The following is a 27,263-nucleotide window of genomic DNA, read 5'->3' as shown; positions in this document are numbered from 1 at the left end:
TATTAATGTTTCAAATGGTGGTCGCGGTGGCGGTGGCGGTGGACACTCTCGCTGATTTCCCCCCAAAATTCTACGTAATTGTACGTAAAAACCATTGCCGCTGAAGAGTGGTGAAATACAACTCAATTTGCTGTTCTAATAATAATGAATACAAAAACCAACGATCGTCTGCTGAAGACTTCAGTTGTTCAACAAGCTTCCACGGCCCCAGCATGTTAAAATACCTAATAATACTGTCATTGGCTTGTGCCTGTGCTTTCGGTGCAGCCGTGCCTCAGGGCATGCTGCCACAATTGGATGGACGCATTGTGGGCGGTAGCTTTACCACAATTAGCTCCTTCCCCTGGCAAATCTCATTGCAACGCAGTGGCTCACACTCCTGTGGTGGTTCTATTTATTCGGCCAATGTCATTGTAACCGCTGCCCATTGTTTGCAAAACGTTGCATCGATATCTGTGCTCAAGGTACGTGCTGGTTCTTCGTATTGGACCTCTGGTGGTGTTCTGTTGTCCGTTGCTGCATTTAAAAATCATGAAGGCTATAACCCCTCAACCATGGTTAATGATATTGCTGTTATACGTCTATCCTCCTCGCTGACCATGAGCTCTACGATTCGCCCAATTGCATTGGCCACAACTGCCCCGGTCAATGGAGCTGAGGCCACAGTTTCTGGTTGGGGTACCGTAGAATCCGGTTCCAATTCTTTGCCCACCCAGTTGAAATATATTGATTTGAAAATTGTTGGCCGTACTCAGTGCTCTTCAGCAACTTATGGTTATGGCGCCGAAATCAAAGCTACCATGATCTGTGCAGCTGCTGCGGGTAAAGATTCATGTCAGGGCGATTCTGGTGGTCCATTGGTGTCTGGTGGTCTTTTGGTTGGTGTTGTGTCCTGGGGTTATGGCTGTGCCTATGCCAACTATCCTGGCGTCTATGCTGATGTTGCTGCCCTACGTAGCTGGGTTGTTGAAGCTGCTGAAAGTGTATAATGATTTTTGGAAATACGATAAGGAATATAGAAGATATTTAGAAATGTACATACAATATACATACCTACATACATCAGTGCTGTTTTTAATTAATAAATTTAACTGATTCTGCCTTTCACAGTTGAATATATATAAAAGTCTTGAAGGTCTTCCAAATAAACGCCATTAAAGGGGACCAGGGATATCTTATAAGAAATTCAATTTTTCAAAATGTTCTCGTGTTATACTCGAAAAATAGTCTATATCTTCTATAACAAAACTTAATGTTCTCCAGAAAATACGTTTTTCCTTTCGTGAGAAGACAAAGTGACATTCTAAAAAATGTCTTATAGTCATAAAATATATAATAAAAATGTCTTATAGTGTTATATAGAATCTAATAAGACGATCTTGTAGTTTTCAATAATTGTAGTCTTCAATACGAAACCCAATGTTCTTCTGAAAGAGTATCCTATGCTCTTCTCGTCTCCCATAAGAAGGCCCACCAGCCTTTTCTTAAAAATACCTATTGATTTTTCATACGATGACGTATTGCTCTGTATTTAGAAAAAATATCAGTCTTCGGCTAGATAACCTATTGACCTTCTTTTAAAAAGACAAAGGTATCTCCTTTATTTCCTATTAGAATATCTATTCGTGTTTTTTAATAAAAAGTATGACCTTCATTTAAACAATACCTGGAACTATTTGTCTCCATTTGGAATTCCTCCGTGTCTTCTATCAAAGGAATCATTTTATGTTCCAAAAATGGCTCTTATTGATCAGAATTCTTTTTTCTCGATCGTCCCAACGCCTCACTTTCCCACCTCCCCATAACGTACCCCATATTCCGGATTATAGGGGGTTAGTAGACTAGGGAAGCCGGCTACATTAGAACATCAGCCGGTTAACAATTAAAGGTTAAATTATCTGTGCTAAACTGCAGTAAAACTAAACTTCACAAAAACTAAGTCTAGCAACATTTACTGATTCTCCATTAAAAGAAATACTACTTCTATAATAAAATTTCATGTTCCTAGTAGAAGACATTTTCCCGATGAACAATCAGGCTATTTGATGATATAAAATGTCATAAAAACAAGAGAATCTATATGAAAGACCTACTGATATACTTAAAAACTATCTTTGCTTTTTATATGGTCTTTTCCTATAAAAAGCTTCTGTGGACATTTTTTAAAACGTTTTGGTCTATCAGAAGACTCATCTGGTCCTCTAAGAGCCCATTTTATATTTAGGTACCTCTCAGTCTTTTATTTGAAGAAAATTTGATTTTACATTTGCAAACTCTTGGTCTTCTATATGGAAGTCTGAAAGTCTCCCATTGAAGCTGTTCTAAATCTTCTATAGAAATTGTGAAACGCCTCCTAGGTTCCTTTAACAAAACTAAAAAACAAACCCTTTTTTTATTTTACTTACAAAATTTATTGTTTTGTTTTTTTTTTATTACAAACATTAAGAAAAAAAATATTTGTGTATTTTTGTGAGGATTCTATCCTAGCAGAACTTAAGTTTTCTCTTCATTAAATTGCCAAAAAAATAGATATATTAAGATAAATACAAGAAAAAACTCGAACGAACATTTAGGCGGTATACAAAAAAAGAAAAAAATATGAATGAAAGGAATGTATTTTTCAAAAAAAGCTTTTGTCTAAAAATAAATGTTCCATTTAGGTGTAGGCCATCTTCTTGTTCTGTATGTGTTTCTCGGAAACGAACAAACCCACCAATGGACTTCAAATTCACTTGCGAGGCTGTTGAATGTTTATGGGATGTTTGACCGAAACATGATTTGGTGGTTTTGGGGTATGGGCCACCTGAACGGCCTCGGTCGTGTAATCCACATTGCCTTTTACCGGAGCACCACTAACCGACATGGTATTGACACTAACGGGTTGCTGCAAAAACAATAATATTTTATTGAATGTTTTTATGAATATTTTAATATTTACCGTCAAACCGGTACAATCTTCGGCATCTTTGGCTGGACGTTCCGAGTTGTGGGTTTTGTGTTGGACAATACGCATGCCACCAGCTTTAACTGTAATTAGCGAAAAAAAGAAAAACTATGATTAACATCATACTACTAACTTGAAATGGAAAACAGCCTTCTCACTGCCCTCCTAACAAATTCCTCAAGGTCAACACTGTTGTGAAGTCATTCCAAAATCCGTTTCTCAATTACTTGAAACATTCGCGCGCACACACACACAAACAAATACACATAATCTACTATGCTATTGCATTTGTAGGTGCCGATGATGTTCTAATGCGCATTAAAAATATCCAAAAAATCAACGTTGACTTACCTGCCGGTGGATGACCAGCCAAAAGTTGAGGTTGCTCTTCATCAGCCATGATTTTTATTATTTAGAAATGTTCTCGTTTTATATTAACTTTTGCGTCTAAATTAATTAAAAAACAAAAAACAAAAAGTTCGTTATTCGAATTTCATTATTTTTGTTAACAAATCTCTTACCTTTGTGACGAAATTGATTTGTGGAGTACTCGACTCTGATAAGCTCACAACTTTAATGTATTTTTGACACGACTGCAATTTACTTGCGTTCTGCTGATAGGATGGATTTTTTCCTTTTATTCCTCTAATTATTCGTTCTCTCTTTTGTTGTTGTCTTTTATGTTTATTAGGGACGGATAGATCGACTTTTGACTTATCAATCAAAATAACCAACTTGGGAATGATTTGGTTGGGGCTTATGGCGCAGTACAATTAGGAGGTAAAAAGCTATCCAAAAACTATTAAAATGCATACAAGAGTATAGTAATAAGTAAACGCTACGATAATGTCGATGCCCAAAAACCATTGCACACATTAAATGCACAATTTCATTGTGTATACGTAAACGCATGGTAAAAGCAAAACTACAAAAGTATATAATAGCATGGCTCAATAAGAAAGGTTGATTAAACTAGAAAAAAATGCAACTCTGTGCTGGAGTCTTATAGTGTCAAATAGATTTTTAAATATGCAACAGTTGGCTTTGTTTGAAGAAGAAAATTGGTAGTTTTTCTGGCGAATACATCAGAATAATATAGCGGATAATTTTTGTAACGTTTTGAACATTTTCTTTCTTGGCTCCGTTCTGAAAAATTGTTATTTCAGCATATATTGTTCGGACACAGCTGACACAACAACTCAAGCTAGTATATATCTCGCCTCAAACAAATCGTCATAAAAGTTATTTCAACAATTGGCTAAAAATATAAAAATGTTATAACAACGGTAAAAAGCTTTTGAATATTCCCTGTTTAACACCAGTGTGAACCGGCCTATAGTTACCAATAATTTTGTGTCACATAGTGTAAGTGACCCTCTTCCATTAATCAGCTGTTCTGCTTTGGCTCATCACTATTGTGATTTATTCACATTATAAACATTGTGCACGACTTCAATTTGATAAAAACAAGAAAAAGCACGATACATGCACAAGTACATAATTAAAGCTAGAGTAAAAACTGTTAATTCATGCAGCAGAAGCATAAATTATAAACAAAATATCGAATAAAAATCCACATATAAAGGAACACCGAAAAAACATGAAGGATTCAAAGGTAAAAGAGAAAAGAAAATAGGTGATAATCATAGAAAATGTCAAATTACATCACATGTAAAATGGGCGAATTAAGCGTCTAATTAAAAATAATGAGATCGGAATTGAATAAAATTATCCTATTTGTTAACCTATTTAATTTTTTGTTGCTTTGCACGGCAATTGAACAGAATTTCCCAGCATTGAAAAATGACAACGTATTGAAGGCAGCACGAGGAGAACCCGTTGACCGGGTTCCAGTTTGGGTAATGAGACAAGCCGGCCGCTATTTGCCAGAATTTCAAGAAGTACGAAAAGAACATGATTTTTTCACCGTATGTCGAACACCCGAGTTGGCATGCGAGGTTACCATGCAACCACTGAGACGTTTTGATTTGGATGCATCGATTATATTTTCCGATATATTGGTAATACCCCAGGCATTTGGCATGACCGTGGAAATGCATCCTGGTGTGGTGAGTATTTTTTATGTTTATATTTGAAATATGCAAAATGTGATAATTTAAAAATTCTTAGGGTCCAGTATTTCCTGAACCTTTGCAAACCCCTGCTGATTTAGCAAAACTTAAGCCCGAAGGTGCCGTGGAACGTTTGTCCTATGTGGGTGATGCCATTACCATGATGCGCCACATGTTAGATGGTAAAGTGCCTTTATTGGGTTTTACTGGAGCTCCCGTAAGTATTCAATTTTTCATTGATAATTTGAGGAATAATTATGATACCCTAAACTTCCAGTGGACATTAATGGGTTATATGATTGAAGGAGGCGGCAGCAAAACAATGTCCAAAGCCAAGGCCTGGCTAAAAGATTACACAGACGACTCCAAAAAGTTGCTGGATATGCTAGCATCCTCTATCGTTGATTATTTGGAGATGCAAGTTAAGGCCGGAGCACAAATGGTACAGGTTTTCGAATCATCTGCCGAACATTTGTCTAAGGAGGAATTTTTGACTTGGTGCGCACCATATCTTAAGGACATTGCCAGCAAATTAAAACAGCGTTTATCCGAACAAAATATACCATTGGTTCCCATGGTATGTATTTCAATGTTCCTATGTACAATTCTGTAATTTAATTGTATGTCTTTCCTTACAGACAATTTTTGCCAAAGGTGCTGGCCACTCTCTGGCCGAACAGGCAACTTTTGGTTACGATGTCATTAGCTTGGATTGGACCGTTGATCCTGAGGAGGCACGCAAACAAGTTGGTCCCAATATAACACTGCAGGGCAATTTAGATCCTCAAGATTTGTATAAGACACCTGAAGAAATTCGTGAACTGGCCACAACTATGGTGCGTAAATTTGGCAAGACACGTTACATTGCCAATCTCGGTCATGGCATAACACCACAAACACCAATTGTAAGCATGGAAGTTTTTGTAGATGCTGTACACAAAGCCTTATAGATTAAGAATGCATTTTTTATATATATTATTTTTTCTTATGAAGACATCAATAAAATCCAAGGGAATTTTTGGTTAGCTCTGTAAAACTGGATTTACATGTTTTAAATAAATGAACATCATTCGATCTCTTTGTAATGTTCATCTCTTGAAAACCTAGCAATTCATTCTAGGTTTAAATTTTCATGACATTTTACTCGAAAATGTTTTTTTTTTTTATCATTGGACCTCCCATTTTATTTGAAATCTCAAGTTATTGCCCAATTAATTTTTTATCCATTGTTTCCATAAATTATTACTGATGAGTTGATTTACCTTTTCCGATCTTCTAACCAATTAGGATTTTTCGGTGTATATTTGGTAAGGTTTTATTGAATTAGATTTGAAACTTCCCGATTAGGGAGTGTCAACCACAGTCTGTTCTCTCAATGCTTGATCATACAACATAATGGATGAACCCATGCACACCAAAAGTGTTCCAACTATAACATCTGCAAAATAAAGGAAATTATTTAAAACGAAATCATAGGCCTTTCCCCCAAGAACTCACTTCTTCCAGGTATCTTTTCACCCAGCAAATAGCCCGTTATGGCAGTAAAAGCAAATGTCAATGAATTGGCCACAGGAACTGCAATAATTATCTCACAAAACTGCAAAGTCCAAACATAAACGACACTACCCAATTGATTTAGACCAAAAGGTATCCAATATTTTAGACGTAATGCAATAGTTTTCAATTCTAGCCAAAGATTTTTGGAAGATGACCCTGTATTTATTTGCTCGATGCCTTCACTTCCACGGCGAATGAATGGATTCGTACAACCCCAAAGTATTCCAACACAAATTAAACAAACTAAAAAAATGGGGAAATGTTAATGAATCTGTATTTTATAATATCAAACAAATATACTTACGAATGTTGAACATTGTAGAAACGTCCACTTTTCCAACTTCAAATTACTGTCTTGAACTGGGAATTCTAATGTTTCTTGGCCGTTATTGTGAATTGTTTGGCTTTGAATTTATGTGATGGAGCATTAAGAGGCACTGGAAACTTGTTTAGGCAGGAAACTTAATATTTTAAATAATGGAAAATTGTATAAATCTCCATTTGTACTCACAAGACGCTTGAAGAAATAGATCATTTTTCTAATTCCTATGAATTGTTTACCTTCTTATCTTCGTTGTAGAAGTCATTGTGAATTCATTGAGGGCTTCTTCAATTGCAGCGTATGTCGACATTTCTATAGATATACTTTTTAAATATATATCCTAAATAACAAGATCTTCAAAAGTTAAATCACGATAAAAGGATTTATACAATATACCGATCTTATGCAGTGTTAATTTAATCTTGATATTATATATTTGTTCATGTTATTGTGAATTGACCAATTTCCTCTTGCAATGCACTATAAAATGATAGCACCATTACACAGAGTGGCAAAAGGGAAAATCAATCCATAATTAGACTAGACGAGTTTATTTGTAGTAATTTTTATTGTTTTCTTTTCAATGCATGCATACAAGGCAATTTGTTTTCAGCAATATTCTTTTTCATTATTGTCTGTTTATTTATTATTAATATTTATGATTAAAGAACACAAAAAGATTTGTCGATACGCGTAGTTTTTCCCATTTCTTTACCTCCTCTTACCTCCCTTTTGCGACTTGGCACAGATAAACTTTCCTAATACAAATTCGGATAGTTTTATAAATAAAATTAAAAAAAATATTTATATGACCCTTCGCCATTATAACAAAACAAATCCAATCCCAAACATCAGTTATGTTTTTTTTTTTTTAATTTATTTTATTTGTAATATTTTAAAAATTGTAATTAAATCTTAACTTAGCATTGATACATAAAATTGATTATAAAACATTTATAGATAGATTTTTGGGTGATTTTGTTATGATAGACAAAAAAGAGGCATATAAACTGAAAATAAAAAAATGCTAAAACAAAACAATGTTTGCAAATTAAAAAAAAAATATAACGCTGCTAACAACGTTAATTACAAAAAAATATTGAAAAATAAGTGTATTAGTTGCGTTGCTTGAAATTTAGGCAACAATAAAGAAGCAAAACACAAAATCAAGAAATTTTGATAGACAACACAGTTAAACAACAATTATGTGGGGAGTTTCGGGAAAGAAAAACAATTTGGCGATTTTTGTTTAACTGTGTCTTCTTTCCAAATTCCAGGTTAGATCAATTTTTGGTTGTATTGTGTTGCAATATGTTGTTGCATAATCCTCATTAATTAAAAGATGGCAGTTGTTAATAGTATGTAAATTATAAATAAAACAATACATATGTAGTACCAAGTGAGAGTAGTTTTTTTAAGGGGCGAAAGTAGGTACTTTGTTTATGGATAATAAATATAGTTTTGTATACTAAATTCCTTACTGAGGGCATTTGTAATTTGTATATATCTTTGCTTTTAGAAGAAACCGGCTTTATCTGCCATATTTACTATCTTATCGATATTAGCATGTAGGGTTTTAAGTTGTTGTAACGTTTCCGGATCCATTGCCTTAATGATGTCTGGAGTTAAATCATCAATCTTTTTGGGTCTCATGGAGATGACGCCATTACGCAATGGTATATTAAGATGGGCAAATGTACCGGGTACACTAAAAAAAAGGAAAGATGAATTAAAACGAAATTTCAATTATGTATAATGAACAAACAACTTACGTATTGGCCACCAAGGGACTGCCACATTTGGAAAGCACCAATTCACCAGCTCTGGGGAAACGCAAAAATGTCGGTGGCGAAAGCGGTGACTGTGGTTCATTGGCATCTTTGGTCGAACGATCAGCGGAGAGAGCCTTGCTCCTTGATGCCATGGGCGTTCTCATTTTACTACGCGAATGATGGTCACTGGCCGTACTGCTGCCGGCATTAATGGATAACTGTGAAGATGTTTTTGATTTCATTGCGGATCCCGGTATACCATAATCTCCACATGCTGAACGACTACGTCTTGGCCGCCTGGCACGGGCTGAGCTTAATGGCCCCGGTGTACGCAAGCGCGCCGATTGATGTGGTGGCAGTTGTTGGGTTCTCATAGCAGATGAATTCAAATAGGCTGCATTTGTTGTCGATGAGCCTAAACTGGCTGATGTGGAACTATCCTCTGTAAGGTAGCCTTTACCAAATGAGTCAATAGCCAAGAGAATTTTATGTAAAATAATAGATTAGGAAGAAAAGTAGTAATGAGATGAGGCGTGTGTGCGCATATTATAACAAAAACATGTGTGGTGTGTGCATAAGATAGATATTTTTGTAATAAAGAATGTAAATAGTACCATAAATCCCAAGTGATTAGAATAGCAATACATATAATGAGACCTATACTTGTCTAGCGATTTATATTAAATATGAAAATTGCTAACGGATAAATTGATACTCATTAATGAAAAAAGGCTTCCAGATTAACAACATTCAATGGAAATTTATATCCATTAAACCATTATGAAAAGTCTTCCACATAAATAGGTACCCCAAACAAAATATCTTCTAACTCTACAAATATTTACGAAATTCCTGCTAAGGAATTTTCTACGGAGAATGTTTTTATATTTTCTAGTTACAGAACTTCTAGTTTTCTGCATATGGTCTTTTGCAAGTTATTTATCTTATGTATTTAAATTCAAATGACGTTGCAAAGGTTATTCCTGTGAGTGTAACACTCGCATTATCGCAACGACCCAAATGCAGGTATCTGTCCTTCAAAATTTCACAATAACAACAAAACGCTAAAGACCAAAACTAAGCATGATCAAAGAAATGATTTTCCAAAAAATAAGGGTGGATTTATATGGAAAAGAAGCAAAGAAATTTCACAAGGTGTTAAGTAAAACATCTACATCGGTTTTTTCCATTGACAGATTGTTACCAATATGTTCCCAAAAACAATATGACAACTATGAATTCCATGACACCAAAAAAGCCGCTGAGCCCATGAAGATAACCACCAAGAAGTATTCATGATTATTTACAAAACATTCAAATAACTCACCCTCGTCATTGGGATTTGTAATTTTAGCCGAACGCAGCAATGTGGAATTTGACATGTTTTCTTCATTTCGTAATTTCATTTTTTTATCCCAGTCGGCAAATTTCTCCAAGTCCATGTCGAAAACATCGCAAATTTTCATCTGCAACAAAGCTGTACTTGTCTTTTGCAACAACATTGTAATGCGCTGCTCAAACGATGTCACATAGTCCTGGACTTTAACATCGAAATTATTTTGGAAACCCTCCAAGGTATTTTCAAATTCCCTTATCTTTTCTTCGCGTACGGCTTCCTCACGATTACGCTTGGAACTTTTTGAAACCTTGGTGCGCGGCATTTTTTCTGTATTGTTGTTTTGATCCTGCTTCGGTTTTACGTGAGCTATTTGCTAAAGCGATTTTAGAGCAATCGCTATAATTTTCCTAGGTAATTTCCACAATTTTTCTTCTGTTGATTTTTCACTTATTTTGGTTGCTTCGTACGTTCAAAAAAATATTTATAAAATGCCGCGACAAATCAGTTGAGGAGGTCACACACAAGCTTGAATTTCCAAGATCGATACGATTTCTTCCAATGCAATGTTGGCTGCACTGCTTACTGTGTATGTGTTGCCAACTATTTTGTTTAATTTGTTCAGCAAACATGAACGTATAGCGTAAAACTTATAAAATCAAAGATAGAAAATAGAAATAAAATAAATAAAAAGAACAAAATTGGGGTATTATTAAAAGGCGATGACTTTTACGAAGGTTTAAGTCGTCTATTATCGGCTGCCATATAAAATTTTGCTTGAAATGTAATTTTTCATCAATGCAGTCGTACATAAAGTTTCTGTAGATCGATTTGCATTTTTGAAGATAAAAATTGTATATACTCGTAATTAATTTATTTGCAAGTGTCTAGAAATCATAATAATATTCAAGCAAATATAAGAAGTAAGCTATAAATTCGTTATATTTGTAATTTTAATTTATATGTTTTTTGCGCCTGCCGTAAATAAGAGATTTATAGATCGAATTTTGACTATGCGCTTGTTCTTATGCCAGCCTACTTAACTCGATTAACACTCACACGGCCACTGCAACGCGGGTTTCGATCAAATCGCTTCTTTACTTTTCGAACTATTTCTGCTGATTTTGCTGTTTTCTTCCGACCACTTCCTTGACGTCGGGCTACGCTACAAAGATTTATTCAAACTTAAATGCTGGAGTGCTCTAACGATAGCCAGTCAAATATAAAGAAATCACAATTTTTTTCTGGAAAATTCTCCCCAAAATGCTTTTGTACGCTTGTAAATAAAATAATGAGCTGTCACTGGAATAATTTTAACAGCTGTCGGACGAGTGGCTTAGAAATGACAGCAGTCTGAAGATGGTTGCAGTTTTTTTTTATCTCACCTTGTAGATATTTCTTTTGGAGATATAATTCGACGCAAAGATATTTTTTAACTTAATCAAGGTTAAGGGACGTTTAATTCACAATTGCTTGCATGGTAAAAGAATACAGGCAGATGTATCATCGCTTGGAAACATTGATATGTCAAAAATTTTAAAATGTTTTTTTTTTTCAAATATAAGTAGATATTTATTCGTTTTCTTATACGACATCAGTCGGAGGTTATTATAATATGCGATTTTCAACAATTTTTACAAATTTGAATAATTTTTCATACAAAAGTTTCAATTTTAAAATTGATTTGACGTTTCATTGTCCCAGCAGCTGTGTCGATACGTCTACCTGTATTCTTCTACAATGATTGCTTGCATTTTGTCAATACGTTGGATTTCAGCTGTTCTTATCGGATGACATTTTAAATAGGCTTTGAATTAAACTTGTGACAGATGTGGCTTAAACAAAAATCATCAATTCTTTGTAAAATATGGTAACACCTAATAAAGTATTTTTTTTAAAATATGGTAACATTTGGTATTTGTTTAGAATATACAGGTGAAAACAAAATAACCGGAAATAAAAATACCGGCCAAAACAAAAATCACATGGAATATGTAAACAGAAAACACTTCTCTCTCTCTCTCTCTCTTTGCAAATGAGAGCAATTGACAAAGGTATGGTGAGTTTTTGTAGCTGCATCAATTTTTGGTGAATATGTTACAAAACTTTGAGAAGGATAACTGATGTCGTTGTCGTCCTAGGAGAACATATATTAACTTGTACGAAGCGTGAAGAACGAACAGTTGAGCATTAACTACGTTACCGAACGGTTGCTAAAACCCCAAGCTATACAAAAGCTAAGTGAGAAAAAAATCCTTTGTTATAAAAGAAAATCCCAGTCTACAGCAATTACACAAGAGCTCGGGAAGATTTTTCAAATTTTCTTCCTTGAAATTTTTATGAATAAAATAATTAAAATATCACGGGAATAACAAAACAAAGTAGACGCCAATAAAGGAAACACATTGAAATTAACACTTTCGAGTGTTAATTTGTATTTCTTAACAAAAAAAAAAATATTTTTTCCTACTAAAAAATATCTCATAACGAAAAAAAACCAACAGCTACTTTTACTGAAACGCGAAATTGTACGTTTGGAAGGTCAACTAAGCCTGTTTTTCTGGCAGGAAAACGTATTTAATCCCCCCTGGAAGACCTAGGGATATTAATTTATTGATTTATAACAAAAATTCTAAACAACATAACGGTATAATAAAAAAAAACAATCATACGACGACAAACGTATACACAAATAGTCCAGGTATCCTAACATACGACCAATTTGCCGAACAGCCAAACCAAAGAAAAAACAAAGATAAACGAACCAGGCTAATAGCATTCTGTTAAAGAGAGCGTGAGAGAAAACGGAAGTAGACGTAGTGACAAAGTCACTCACCACCACTCTTCCTCGTTGTGGTTGCACCAGAAAAAAACGGCTGTCAAAACAAAAACAACGCCAAGCAAATTGTCATCATTATCGTCGTCTCAACCTCTGACAAGGACAATAATTATCCTTATACAACACTGCAGCATCACAAATCTCCGAACTAACCCAATAACCTAAAAAAGAAGCAGGCTTGGCGAGACTAGACCGTAACCTCAACCTCATTTGCAAAAATGTTACCATAAATCGAGAGTTGGCGTTTGCTTTCAGCATTTTCTGTATGTTTGGTTTAAAGTTTCTACATTTCGTTTTGTTATTTTAAAAGAAAATAAACAACAACAGCAGCAGGAAACAAAAAAAATTTCCCTACGAAACAAGTGCCAAATATATATTTGTATAATTTTTGTACTAAAAACTAAAACGAGATTTTTTGTACCACACTGTCGTTAAGCAAAAACAGTGTAACAACTACCCAACAAAGACGACCAATTATTCCTCCTATTGTTTTGTTTTTTTGTCTAATCTAATAATAAAAAACACCCAAAAACAGCAGAAAAGAAATAAATAAATACGAAACATCGCAAAAAAGGAAGTTCCGATTCAACGCATCAAGCACTTTTAAGTGCCTGAGCGAAACAAAACCAAAAAATACATATATAAATTGCTATAGTTGTTCTTGTTGCTGAATCTTCAATTTCTTCTATAGTAGCTGCATATTCGAATTTCTTTCTCTACACAAGAAATCCAAATAAAAAATCACAAAATTCCGCCGTCTATCGCATTTGCGTTTGCGAAACTATTTTCTGGCGGCCTCAAGCGTAGCAGATTTAAACCAATGCATTTAGGTTTGAAACATCATAAACCAACAAATAAAAAGCATCAAAAACGATTTTCCGGCAGCAGTAAAATATGTCTTTATCCCGAGGAGAATTCCCTTTACAGGTAAGCATCAATTCGAGGCGATAATAATAATATACAGATACTATTGTGATTGAATACCATTTGAGCTGTCAAAATGTTTTTTTTACATAGTTGAAGGACTAACAGAAAATCAAAATAGAATTTTGAAAGGTTGACATTGACATTTCAAACTTTCAATTGTAGATGTCTATAGGTGAGAATACATAAAACGCTTTTTTGACTGGCTTGAGTCATCGGCTGTCTTCTTTGGAGTAGAACAAAGGAGCGACCAAAATCGAACTAAGTCAACCTAAAACTCATTTGTTCCTCTACGAAGAAGACAATCGACAACTTAAGCCGGTCAAAAAAATCGTTTTATGTATTATCACCTTTAGACGTTATTTAGATGTCAATTCTTGATGTCTAAAGGTGAGAATACATAAAATGCTTTTTTGACTGGCTTAAGTCATTGGCTGACTTCTTCGGAATAGAGCAAAGGAGCAGCCAAAATCGAACTAAGTCAACCTAAAACTCATTTGTTCCTCTACGTAAGAGTCGGTGTAAAGAAAATTTTATACTATTACCCAAATCCATCGTCCATGTAAACCTGTTAAATGTCGCGTTAACTATGCTGTTAATTATTTTTTGGTTAATTGTTGACAAATACATATCATAACAACCTCCGATTTGACAAGGTAAATTACAGAAAATTCAGAGATGGGCAAGCTTAATTGAAATAACTTTACCTTCTTAATTTTACCATACATCTAAAGGTATATGCATCAATGCATGGTAGAAGAATTCAGGTAGATGCATCAACACTTGGGAACATTGAAACAAAAAAAAAAAAACAACAAACAAAAAAAATTAAGTTTCTTTTCAAATATAAGTAGATTTTTATATGTTTCCTTATACGACGTCATTCGGAGGATATTATAATACAGGTTTTTCAACAATTTTTTCAAATTTAAATAATTTTTCATTCAATATTTTTAATTCCAAATTTGGTTTGACAGTTCATTGTCCCAGCAGCTGTGTCGATGCATCTACCTCAATGCTTTGGAACATTGATATGTCAAACAATTTAAAATGTTTTTTTCGAATATAAGTAGATTTCTATATGATTTCTTATATGAAGTCAATCGAAGGGAACTACGTTTTCAATAATTTTTACAAATTTGAATGATTTTTTATTTAAAATTGTCAATTTCAAAATTGGTTTGACAGTCATTGTCCCAGCAGCTGTGTCGATGCATCTACCTATATTCTTCTAGCATGGTATTGACGATATAATAGTATATTTATATGATTTATTATACGAAGTCAATCGAAGGGAACTATAATATACGTTTTCAACAATTTTTACAAATTTGAATGATTTTTTATTTAAAATTGTCAATTTCAAAATTGGTTTGACAGTTCATTGTCCCAGCAGCTGTGTCGATGCATCTACCTATATTCTTCTAGCATGGTATTGACGATATAATAGTATATTTATATTAGAGCTCTTTGTCGGGTTTACATTTTTACGATGTTTTATTAGATATATATACAATGGAATTGGCAATGACAGGGTGGACTAAGAAGGTGTTAAACCAATTAGACTTTATGTAATTCCATTTACTCTACAATGTGATAGATGTTTACACTGTATGCAGGGATTTATAGTCCGATTTATTGTCATTTGGTTATTTTAAAACATATGACGTCTTTTTTAAGCAAATTTTATGAATAAATATTTCTCTTTCTATGTCCTTGACCCTGTAAACATCGCATTTTTAAAAAAACACATTGCAACAATTTATACACATTTTCTTTCTATACTGCAGTCATAGCGAAAAAACCCTAAATTAAAACATCAAACAAAACTATGTCATGTATACGCAGTATTGACCTCAATGCGTGTGAATTACTAAACACCCAGAGCCTGTATACTTACCTTATTACATTCAGACCTTACCACCATAGCCCCACTTAGTCCATTCATTCTTGTATATAAACCTGTTACAAAGCAATAAAGATGTTCTTGAACTTTCTGTGTCATTAATGTACAAAAACATGCCATACCAATTCAATTTGCAACATGAACTCAATTCGATACGTTCCTCGTCGGTTTTTGTTTATTAACACACATGGCTACATGCTTATCACTCCGCATATGGTTTATTGTCAGCCAAAGAATAAATGAGATGAAAACATAGTTAGTTTTTGCGCAAACTCACCACAGCTCTTGAACCACTCTCCCACTGAATTGTTCACTTGCAAAGTGTTGCTTCCGTTATCCTACGACCGTACATTGACTTTGACAATAAACAAAAAATTACAATTTGCTGACTATTACCACAAATTTCCTTAAATGAGTCCCTTTTGTCGTCTTTGTTACATTTGACCTTTCATCTCGACCCGATCCATTGTTCCTGACTGCCCTTACACATGTTACTGATATGAAAATGTTTTGACAACAATTGCCATCAAAACTATCTTTGTTTTTCGCTATTGACATTGTACTGTTTTTCTTTTGTGAGAACACCAAGCTACTCTCTTTCTCTATCTCTTTTCATACCACTATCTCAAGTGTTTCTTGTTGTTATTATTTTGCAGTAGCTATTAGTAATGCATGGCAAATATAAACATGTTTGTTTATTGCTGCACAAGCAGGGCGAACGATTGGAAAGTTCATGTTTTCCCGTTAGTCAGCGTTATTGTGAATTAATAGCAAGGGTATGGGACGAGTTTAGTCATACGCCAATTGATATTTTTGATTATTCATAACTTTGTTCATGGGTCGGGAAATAAGAGAGATATAAGAAAGGCTAGAGACAAGTATTAGGTTGGAACAGCGCTATGATTTTTTTTTATCTATGCCTTTGAAATGAAGTTATTTATCCCACTTGAAATGTTGCTCAATGTTGGTTTACTTTCCCAGTAAACGTACGTTTACACATGGTACAATAAAATCGAGGTGATGCCATATGATTTTAATTTTTTTTTTTAATAATAGAAAAATTGTTTAGAAAATATTCAAATTCGTTTTTTGTTTTCAATTATTTACTTAAAATCAATGCTACAAGTTGTTTGGGGTTTTTAATTGTTTTAATAGTAATTCTGACATTACAAGCCAAACAGGTATACCTCTATACTTGCAATTTTTTTCAAAATTAGTCTACCTTGTCTTCATTGTATCAAGCGTTTACATACAAAATCTCTCTCTGGATTAACCCTGATAATCAATCACAATACTGTTGACTATATAAAACATGCTTTACATTTATTGTGATTAAACAATTATCAGAGTTAATCCGGGTAGAGATTTTGCATGTAAAAGTTCTTTAAAGGCGAGTTTACACATGATGTTATAGTCATATGTAATGAGAGACTTGTTCCACATTTATCTCTAGCATTTGTATGGCATACTTTAAGGCACTCCACATAAATTTTAAACTAAAAAGAAATACTCTATGGTTATTTGAAATTACTATATTTTCAACGTAAGTCATGGTAGAAGAATACAGGTAGATGCATCAACACTTGGGAACATTGATATGTCAAAAATTTTATAAGGTTTTTTTTTTTTTTTTTCGAAAATTAGTTGTTGAGAAATGAAATTTTTGAATGAAAAGTTATTTAAATTTGTAACTATTGTTAAAAATGCATATCGTAACAACCTCCGACTGGCGTCCTATTAGAAAACATATACAAATCTACTTTTTTTGAAGAAACATTTAAAATTTGTTGACATATCAATGCTCCTAAGCGTTGATGCGTCCACCTGTAGTCTTCTACCATGACGATGCATTGCAGTTGACAATTTAAATCCACTTGGTATAAACAACACAATGGAAACGTACTATAACATAATACGATAATTAGGCAAAGCTGGTATTAAAAACTACTCAAATACAACCCTGATTTTGAGCCATTGTTGAATTAAAAATGTAAACAACAAAAATAGCAACAATATATTTATAGTTTTTTCGATGCTGAATCTTTGACTTATGGTCAAAATTTATATTCATAAATCCATTGTATATATATTTCATAGAAAAACATCTTTGAGTCATTCAAAAGAATACAACGCAGTCTTTTTGGAGTTTTCTTTGGACTACTTTCATTATGTTACTACCTACATAAACCTCCTTCTTTTCCATACATTTCATCATCATCCTGTGTTTACGTTCAATTGTTTATTACCAGTAACTGCCAGTCTGTAACCATAGGGGAGATCACTAAATTTTTTTTTTGTTCTGTTTAATTTGATGATAGACGACAAGATAAATTTACATGTTATTATTGTTGTTTAATATGCAATTTTTTAATTCAAAAGTATTATAAACAATAATTCGAATAAACTCCTTCGAGACACGCGAGTACAATTTACAGCAAGCGCCTTAAAGTATGCCCTGACTTGAATTGTTGTTTTTTTGGTCGCAATGCTTATGACAACTGAACAAAGAAAGGAGACGTATAGGGATGCCAAACAGCAAAAAAATAACAAAAGTGGTATTTTTCCACAAAATAAATTAAATAAATAAAAAAAAATATTAATAAAGAAAGTAATAATAAAATACAAATAATAATAAAAAAAATAATAATAAAATAAAAAATAATTAAAAAAATATTAATAATAAAATACGCTTATATTGGGTGCTTTTCAATCTAACAACAAACACAAGGCCAAAAAATGAAAATGGTATTTAAAAAAAATTAAATTAATAAAATGAAAAAATAAATCGATAATGATAAAAATAAAAAATAATTATAATAATAATAACAATAATAATAATAATACCACACCATCACCATGGCCGGCACTTGAGTTCTGGTGGCCAACCGAAGGTGCACACTTGCAGCAGACCTCTAAACACGATCATTTTGTTTGTTTACAAACTGCTGGACAACGAATGTTGTATCACGGTAACGAGCGATGGTACGAGACACAACAGATTTATTAACACTTAAATGCTGAAGTGCTCTAACGATAGCCACTTGCGGTTTTCCAGCCAAATATAAAGAAATCACACAATCACGCTTGAATTCCATAAAAAAAAAAACTTTTTTTCTGGAAAATTCTCACTAAAATGCTTTTGTACGCTTGAAAACAATATAATGAGCAGTCATTGGAATAATTTTAACAGCTGTTGGATGAGTGGCTTAGAAATGACAGCAGTCTGAAGTTGGTTGCAGTTTTTCTCATATCATCTCATCCTGTACACAACAACTAACATCTTCGAAAACTCTTTCCTTAAGATGAAGGGGTTGAAATCTTTATCTTTATATGTTTAAGTCCAAAAAGAGATAAATAAACTTAGTATTCCGAAGATATGGATCGTATATGTTTTTGTGTAAAAAGGAATGCCGAAAATAAGACTATTTATTATTTTTGTGAAATCTGCCACTTGTCATACGAAAACATTTTAGATATGACAATAGATTTTAAAAGGGTTGCCATATTAAATTTAGCAAATGAGTTTACCTTTATGTTTTTGTCATGTTTAGAACTGTAGGATTTTTGTAAAATATATATTTTATATTGACAACACTAGGCCTCCTATCCTCCTTTCCTTTTCCATAGAACAAAAATGCTTATATAAATTAATTGAAAATAAAATACAGAAATAAAATACATGCTGAATGAAATGACGTCAACCGATTTAGATGTTATCACACAGGTTATATGTGTGTGACACTACTACTACCGATGATGATGATTATGCCTCGAATTTTGTCATTATTGTATGTAGACATGTACAACTCTTTCTTTGTTCATATCACATTCCATGTCTAAGGGAAAATTCCATTTTCTATTATAACAAAAAGTAACCATTTGCTCTGTCATTATTATTTGCTCATACCTTTACCTTGGTCTTCCAAGGAGGTCTACTACTCACTCTACGGGAAGAAACTTGAATTATGACAAGAGAATTTGTAGGAGTGAACGGCGTGTTTGATTAATTAATTGGCCTACCCTCGTATGGAGGTTATTGTTAAATCGATTGAAAGTTTATTTGCAATTTCCGCTCAAAAAAATAAACATCAGGGTTTTCCTGTTGGTAACAAAAGACACAGTTTCCTTTTTAATAAATGCGAAAAATTGAGCTATGGACTAAAGACACGCCCTATGTACTTGATATAACTATTGTCACAATGCAACGACTGGGTTTAAACCCCCAAGTTTTGTCTTTGTATCAATTTTGTTTATTAACAATTCCCCATTCCCTTTGGAAATTGTGTAGCAATTTCGAAGAAAAAAAAAGAAAACATGACAGACGAGCAATAGGAAATTGAAAACTTGTTATTCTCATTATTCTCCTTGCCGTTGTTTACTAACAACACCGCCAAAGGAATATGGAATTTTCCCATAACGAACAAATAAATACTAAGCCATATTATGTTCCAATGACAAGGTCAAGACCATAAAGCTTATATCCCTTTCAGCGACAGCCTACCACCCATCCATCCACCCGCCGATAACAAAGCAATAAACGGAACCTTGAAATGCTCATTAAAAAAAAAAAAAGCGGCAACATTTTTAAGAAGCTTTAAAGTCGCTGACAGTTGACATGCAGAACAGATTTATTTTTTTTATTGCACAAAGAGAAGAGAACGAGGCTACACGAGGTCAAAGATATTCCCCCTATTTGGTATTAGTGTAACAAAGGGAAACGTTTCGCTGGCAAATAAGAAAGTCATTTGTGGCGTTTGCGGTCCTCTCAACAATAAAAAATGGTGAATTTTTTATGATTTTGAATTTGGTTGACAGGACAGTAAAGAGGAAACCATAATAAAGGATTCCAAAATCCTTGGCCATTCTATTCCCGGAGTAGGCCTAGATGTGTATTTTCATAGAAATAAACAGAAATTGTGTGTATAATGTGGAAGATAAGGAATTCGGTAAGAAGTAGAGCACATTGAACTTATCCATGCTCGTCTACAAAAACACCGAGGACCGAAGTTCTTTTTGCTTTTTATAGAATAATATTTGGAATCCAGCAAATCTATAAAGACTTATTGGTCTTGAGCTTCTCTTTGAATACAAATTGGCGTTCGGCTCACTTTTGAAGACATCCAGGTCTAATATTTTCGATTATGTCTTATCAAAATGCTAATCCGCTATGGATTGCTATTTCGGGTTCACAGCGTAAGTCAAACAGTTTTGATATTTATAAGGTTTCACCTGTAGGTGTAAGGTTTTGACCACAATTTCTAACCAAATTAGCGCCAGCTGACTTTCCGGGTTTTGTAATAAATAAAAATTCTTGCTCTGTTCCAGAACCGAAAACATATTTTTCTTTTATGAAATCCATTTCAGAACAATGAAGTTAAACTCATTTGCTAAATTTAATATGGCAACCCTTTTCTGATGAACTCGAATTTGTCAATTTTCATAAATAAAATCTCTTGTCATATCTAAAATGTTTGCGTATGACGAGTGGCAGATTTTATAAAAAATAATAAATAATCTTTTTTTTCGGCATTCCTTTTCACATAAAAACATATACGTTCCATATCTTTGGAATACTTAGTCTATTTATCTGTTCTTGGACTTAAACATATAAGGATAAAGATTTCAACCCCTTCATCTTAAGGAAACGTTTTCGAAGATGTCAGTTCTTGTGTGTAGAATGAGATGACAAACCGCAACCAACTTCAGACTGCTGTCATTTCTAAGCCACTCTTCCGACAGCTGTTAAAATTATTCCAGTGACAGCTAATTATATTGTTTACAAGCGTACAAAAGCATTTTCGTGAGAATTTTCCAGAAAAAAAAGTTATTTGTAATGGAATTCAAGCGTGATAGTGTGATTGCCTTATATTTGGCTGGAAAACCACAAGTGGCTTAGAGCACTCCAGCATTTAAATGTGAATAAATCATTTGTGTCTCGCACCATCGCTTGTTACCGTGATACCTGGCAGTGTAGCCCGACGTCAAGGAAGGGGCCGGAAGAAAACAGCAACATCAGCAGAAATGGTTCGAAAAGTAATGAAACGACTTGAATGAAATCCGCGTTGCAGTGGCCGAAAAATGACTCGAGTGCTGAACATATCGCAATATTCGGCAAATATTGAAAAATGGGCTCGGGGTAAAGCCATTGAAATTCCAAAAAGTGCAAGAACTTACACCGCAACAGAAAGAAAATAGACTCAATAGAGCAAAAGAGTTGCATTGCTTGCCCGAAAGTGGTGAACTGCCGAATTTGGTTTTCTCCGACGAAGAGAAAACATTCGTTGTTCAGCAGTTTGTAACCAAACAAAATGATCGTGTTTACTTGCCAAAAAGGTCAGGTCAGCTGAAAATGTGCACGTTCGGTTGGCCACCAGAACTCAAGCGCCGGCCATGGTGATGGTGTGGGCCACCATAACAGCCGATGATCGCTCTCCGCTCGTATTAATCGACCTTGGCATCAGAATAAATGCCGATTATTATCGCGAAAATATTCTGGAGGGTCTATTAAGGTCTTGGGCACGCAAACATTCGCCGGGAATGGGCCAAAATACCGCAAAGCGACATTCGGGCAGCGTTTGACGGTTTCATTGGCCGTTTGAAGGCCATAATTCGTGCCAAAGGTGACCAATTCGAACAAATCTAAACTTATTCTAAAATTTGGTGTTCTTTCCGACATTTTTTGCTTTCATTCAATAAAATTTCAAAAAAAAAATGTAAAAAATATGGCGTTTGACTTTGTTGCAGTTTTTTTATCTCACCCTGTATAGTCTTCAAGGGAAGTTTTGCATCTTTTCACAGGCAATCAATTTAGTCTATGAAAAAATATCAATACTTGTAGTCCTTTTGGGATTTTTGGTCGGGTTTCATTAAAATTTTACAAAGAAAGTGATAAATACCAGTTGGCAATACTGCATCTGAAGAATTGTTATCTATTCGCCTAAAAGTATGCTCCGTGTTTTGTCATTTTTTAATCCGCTCTAAGTTTTAACACGATCTTTCGTTTCCCTTTTCTGTTTTTTTTACAGGATTCACGGGGATCGGTGTACTGCGCGAGTGAACCGGACCCAATTGGTCGAATCCAGTACGAGTCGGGAAGGCTCGTTCAATCTAATGCCACCCTCGGTCATCAAAGGCAACTCGACAGCCGCTCAGCCATTGACGGCAATTCCACCGAAATTATTGAAGTCATCTGTGAACCGCAGTATAAGCGAGAAAGTGAAGCGGGTGAATTGCCCATTGTGGCCTGTTCCCAGCCACCGGCACCATCGTTACTCACCGAATGCCAGCAATCGAGTGGTTCCCTCTTCTCAATTGTCTCAGCACCGCCGGTGCCGTTGGCTGACCTTGAAAACAAACAAATGGATTCGCTCGGTGTCGGATTGCAACCGAGCTTTGGCCTGCAAATGGGAGGTAGTGCCCAGAATCCCTTCATTTCAACGCACTCGACGGTATCGATTGGCGACGTTGCCGCATCGGCTCCCGGCTCAGCGACCTCAACAATACCCCGGCGTCCGGCATCGTTGCCCATTGAGACACCCTACTGTCCGGCACCGGCCAGCCGAACCCTTCATGCCAGTTTGTTGGAGCATCAGATATCGGAAATTGAGGAGGACGACAATGAAAACCTGTTAACGGTATCAAGCATAACAGCACGGCCGTTAATAGCCAAATCCCGGGAAATTCGATCGCACCGCAATGGCTGCGATGGCGGCACGGATAAACGCGGCAAGCGTGGCGGCAAGTCGAAGAGTGGTGGGGGTGTACAGAAGGCACCCAGTGGCATTTCCAGCATCTCGAGTGCCCGGGATCGTGTCAGCTCCGGTCACCCACCGTCATCACGTTCCTCGGTTAGCACAGATCCGCCGGACGGTGGTTATGGTTGGTTCATTGTCTTCGGGGCATTTTCGGTGCAATTTTGGGTGGCGGGTCTGGTCAAGTCCTATGGAGTGTTGTATGTGGAAATCATGGAGACATTTCCCAGTTCTACAGCCACGGTGGCCTCATGGATACCGGCCATCCTGTCGGCCTTGTGTTTGGCTTTGGCTCCCGTTTCGAGTGCATTGTGTCAGAGATTTTCGTGTCGTACGGTGGTGTTTGTGGGCGGTCTTTTCTGTGCCCTGGGCATGACACTGAGTTACTTTGCCACCAGCTTGGTCCATCTACTCTTTACGTTCGGCATCTTGACAGGTATTGGTGGTGGCCTATCGACAACACCGGGCATTGTAATTGTCTCACAATATTTCGATAAACACCGGGCCTTGGCGAATGGCATCTGTGTTTCGGGTACCGCAACTGGAAGTTTTATATTGCCGGTGCTAATCAAACATTTGGCTGAGAATTTTGGATTTCATGGCACCATTTTAATCTTGGGATTCTGCATGTTCGATGTATGTCTATCGGCTTTGCTGTATCGACCACTCGAATCTATGCAAAACGATGAGAAAATAACGGAAGAGGAAGATGCCACCAAGCCGTTGAATGATATAAATCCTAGCAACATTGATATGTTGACCAACTCCACATATTTGGATACCTGCGATGATGGCCTGAATACGAAATTTATTGAACACCTTTTTATGGAAGAATCGAAAAATCGTCTCAACGATTATTACAATAATCGATATAACGGTAAGTGAGACAATGGGGGATTTGCGAGAAGTGCAATTCACCATGGAAGCCTTATTGTGATTGAAATTACGAAATATGAGCAAAGAACCGAGTCATTCATCTCAAATGTCAAAATTAAATGTTTTTTTTTTTCTTTTACAGCTTCTGAAAAATCTGTTCCTAATTGTGCCCAAGAGAGCGACGATGAAATCAAGGACATCATTGGCGAAACTACATTCATCAAGCCCATGAAAAAGGTACGCAGTTCGGGCATAATGCATTCCGTTGAAGATCTAAGCACCACCTCGACCTGGGTGTATCGTAAAAATTCCGGCACCGAATCAAATCGAGCTTCGCGACGTCGTCGTCCCAATGTCTTTGCCAATGATGAGATTATTTCCAAGATACAGGCCCATTTGGAGAAGCCTCTATCACCGCCTACGGTTGTGACGCGTGGCTTGAGCAAGAGCATGGAAATACCCACACCCATCAGCAGTATGAGCGAACAAAAGTCATCGGAAAATCCCCAACAGAATGGCAGCATTATTGGCATCAATTCTCTCGAAGAGGAAGAAGTCGACGACGATGTTCCTTTGACGTGCTACGAGCGCATAGAAATCTATTTGGATATAAGTTTATTAAAGGATCCGACATTTATATTAATGTGTCTATCGGTGACCCTAATGTCGGTGGGTTGTCCCTATATGTTGTATTATTTACCGGCCCATGTTATATCGATTGGTGAGCATATTAGTCGTGGATTTTAATGGTGAATAAAGTTAATCTGTTTTCATTTGTTTAGGTTACAATAAAAGTGAAGCTGGTTATTTGGTAACGGTAAGCGCTGTCTTGGATTTGGTGGGACGTTTGGGTCTGGGTTGGCTATCCGATTTGCAGTTATTTGATCGCAGGAAGATCTATATTGTGTGGTAAGTTATTTGTTTTTTTTTTACTTCTAAAGAGAGAGAGGGAGAGAGAAAGATAAGGAGATATATACAAATACAAAATATGTTTGTGAAAATGTCAAAATTTGTTATGTCTAATTTTGTGATACATTTTGACACTTAACCAGTTGATATTGCCTTACGGCAAAATAAAGAGGTACTCCATTTAGCACTGCTGATAATCTAGACGAGTTATCAAAATTGTGATTGGGATCACACATTGCAAAAAGAAAACAAACAGTAGACAAGTTATCATGGTAGAAGAATACAGGTAGATGCATCATCCCTTGTAGATATTGATATGTCGAGAATATATAAAAATATTTACAAATAAATAAATTGATTTAGAGACGTTTAGAGGCTGTTAAGATATGTATTTTTAATAAATTTTATTAATTTAAATTTTTTTATTAAACATTTTTAGTTCCAAAAAATTTTGACAGTTCAATGCACCATCAGCTGCATTGATGCGGAACCTGTATTTATTTTTCATGCAATTCAAACAAAATTTTGACATTTAAGATGATATCATGGTAAAAGAATACAGGTAGTCCCATAGACACAGCTGCTGGGACAATGAACTGTCAAACCAATTTTGAAACTGAAAATTTTAAATGAAAAATAATTCAAATTTTTAAAAGATGCTGAGAGAAGCATATCATAACAACCTCCGATTGCTGTCGTTAAAGAAATCACGATAAATTTGACAACGTAAACATTTATATTAAGGTGAGAGTACATAGACAGCTTGAAGTCTTCGCATGGCATATTTTGTGACGTATCATAAAAGGGATGCCAGAGCCGCACTCAAATCCTAGCGTCGTTGTTCCTTATAATTTGACATTAAAATGACTAGGCATGATGCCAAGCTGCTTATGTACTCTCACCTTTAGAGATTTTTTATGGAAGTGGTAATTGAAGATATACTCACTGGGTTATGAATTCCGCTAACCGTAAAAGTGCTATAAACACAGACTTGTTTATTTGTATTTCCAACCCTTAGTTCTTTTTCTTAGACACTTTCTAATGTCATAATTTCGTGTTATTTTCATTTTCAGTATCTTCGGTGCTGGTCTCTCCGTACTCACCATACCCTCAGAGTACACCATCTATTTGGTTGGCCTGTCTGCGGCAATTTACGGCTTTTGTTTGGGCAGTTGGTATGTCCTGATGCCTGTCTTGTTGGCCGATATCTTTGGTACGGATCGCATTAGTTCCAGTTATGGTCTCGTCCGGATGTTTCAATCGATTGGCGCCATATCGGTTCCACCGTTGGCTGGATTTTTACGTGATCTCTCGGGTAGTTATGTTATTGTTTTCTATTGTATGGGTTCCTGTATGGTATTAGGTTGTCTACCGTTGGTTGTGTGGGCCGTCTTGGAGTGTCGTGAACGTAAGCTGTATCAGGCTAATGATAATGAGGATAACTCATCTGTATCGTAAACTAAAGGAGAACATTAAAACTATTTGTATTTTTTAAGAAAAAGTAAACAACAACAAAAAACAAAACGAGACGGAATAGATGTCTTTGGTTTAGTGAGTAGTCAGGATTTTTTACCCCGTAGAGAAGAAAAAAACAAATTCCCTTAGAAGTGTTATAATTTCGGAATATCTGTTGTGTAACTAAAAACCCTTGGCTTATAGTATGTTTACATTAGAGTTTTTTTGGCCGGATTAACCTCCTTTGAGAGGATTTATTTGACGTATATGCAATGAAATTGACAATTTAAATCCACTTGATTTACTAAATCCGGTAAACTGTAAATGTAGTATTCGATGGGTTTCTGAAACGGCTCTGATGTCTCTTAATGTGAAAGATAAACAAATATTAAAATTAGAACACGACATTTTGATATTAAGTCTGCTTTTGAACAGCTGGTGTAATATTTTAATAAATATCAATATTTGTTAATCTTTCATTTTTGACATTTTATAAAGTATGTGAAATGTCAAAAAGAAAAATAAACAAATATTAATATTTAATAAAATATTACAACAGCTGTTCTAAATCCGATTAAATGTCAAAATGTCATGATCTAT

General features: G+C 35.1%; 5 protein-coding genes and 1 long non-coding RNA gene across 7 annotated transcripts; 2 read left to right on the top strand and 4 right to left on the bottom strand.

Annotated features, from left to right (window-relative positions):
* Nucleotides 1-2,597: 2,597 nt before the first annotated feature.
* Nucleotides 2,598-3,624, bottom strand: LOC131805568 (death-associated protein 1-like). Its single transcript, XM_059128865.1, has 4 exons — nucleotides 3,466-3,624; nucleotides 3,296-3,391; nucleotides 2,939-3,027; nucleotides 2,598-2,884 (listed from the first exon to the last, which is right to left on the bottom strand). Exons 2-4 carry the CDS (start codon nucleotides 3,342-3,344, stop codon nucleotides 2,729-2,731), a joined length of 294 nt encoding a protein of 97 aa, XP_058984848.1. The 5' UTR covers nucleotides 3,345-3,391; nucleotides 3,466-3,624; the 3' UTR covers nucleotides 2,598-2,728.
* Nucleotides 3,625-4,390: 766 nt separating this feature from the next.
* On the top strand, nucleotides 4,391-6,057 carry LOC101890106 (uroporphyrinogen decarboxylase). The gene is made up of 5 exons (XM_005187650.4): nucleotides 4,391-4,559; nucleotides 4,729-5,013; nucleotides 5,075-5,233; nucleotides 5,294-5,593; nucleotides 5,655-6,057. Exons 1-5 carry the CDS (start codon nucleotides 4,545-4,547, stop codon nucleotides 5,964-5,966), a joined length of 1,071 nt encoding a protein of 356 aa, XP_005187707.1. The 5' UTR covers nucleotides 4,391-4,544; the 3' UTR covers nucleotides 5,967-6,057.
* Nucleotides 6,058-6,198: 141 nt separating this feature from the next.
* Nucleotides 6,199-7,197, bottom strand: LOC131805579 (transmembrane protein 234 homolog). Its single transcript, XM_059128891.1, has 4 exons — nucleotides 7,085-7,197; nucleotides 6,878-7,034; nucleotides 6,514-6,816; nucleotides 6,199-6,454 (listed from the first exon to the last, which is right to left on the bottom strand). The coding sequence occupies exons 2-4, from the start codon at nucleotides 6,888-6,890 to the stop codon at nucleotides 6,360-6,362; spliced, it is 411 nt and encodes a 136-aa protein (XP_058984874.1). The 5' UTR covers nucleotides 6,891-7,034; nucleotides 7,085-7,197; the 3' UTR covers nucleotides 6,199-6,359.
* Nucleotides 7,198-7,977: 780 nt separating this feature from the next.
* LOC101890268 (borealin) lies at nucleotides 7,978-10,568 on the bottom strand. Of its 2 annotated transcripts, none has more exons than XM_005187651.4 (3): nucleotides 9,995-10,568; nucleotides 8,668-9,109; nucleotides 7,978-8,603 (listed from the first exon to the last, which is right to left on the bottom strand). In XM_005187651.4, exons 1-3 carry the CDS (start codon nucleotides 10,326-10,328, stop codon nucleotides 8,411-8,413), a joined length of 969 nt encoding a protein of 322 aa, XP_005187708.1. In that variant the 5' UTR covers nucleotides 10,329-10,568; the 3' UTR covers nucleotides 7,978-8,410. The 2 variants fall into 2 exon arrangements, with proteins under 2 accessions (XP_005187708.1, XP_011294218.1); XM_011295916.3 differs by having other exon boundaries at nucleotides 8,668-9,121; nucleotides 9,995-10,566.
* A 1,573-nt stretch (nucleotides 10,569-12,141) lies between these two features.
* On the top strand, nucleotides 12,142-26,789 carry LOC101892288 (uncharacterized). The gene is made up of 5 exons (XM_011295917.3): nucleotides 12,142-13,769; nucleotides 22,698-24,300; nucleotides 24,442-25,020; nucleotides 25,082-25,208; nucleotides 26,282-26,789. Exons 1-5 carry the CDS (start codon nucleotides 13,737-13,739, stop codon nucleotides 26,664-26,666), a joined length of 2,727 nt encoding a protein of 908 aa, XP_011294219.2. The 5' UTR covers nucleotides 12,142-13,736; the 3' UTR covers nucleotides 26,667-26,789.
* On the bottom strand, nucleotides 15,514-16,179 carry LOC109613441 (uncharacterized). The gene is made up of 3 exons (XR_002194978.2): nucleotides 16,069-16,179; nucleotides 15,795-16,010; nucleotides 15,514-15,728 (listed from the first exon to the last, which is right to left on the bottom strand). It is a non-coding gene; the product is annotated as an uncharacterized LOC109613441 (long non-coding RNA).
* Nucleotides 26,790-27,263: the final 474 nt, after the last annotated feature.

Source organism: Musca domestica, unplaced genomic scaffold (assembly GCF_030504385.1).
Source record: "Musca domestica strain aabys unplaced genomic scaffold, Musca_domestica.polishedcontigs.V.1.1 58, whole genome shotgun sequence".
Classification (NCBI taxonomy): domain Eukaryota; kingdom Metazoa; phylum Arthropoda; class Insecta; order Diptera; family Muscidae; genus Musca; species Musca domestica.
This window is presented reverse-complemented; position numbering and strand designations above follow the sequence as displayed.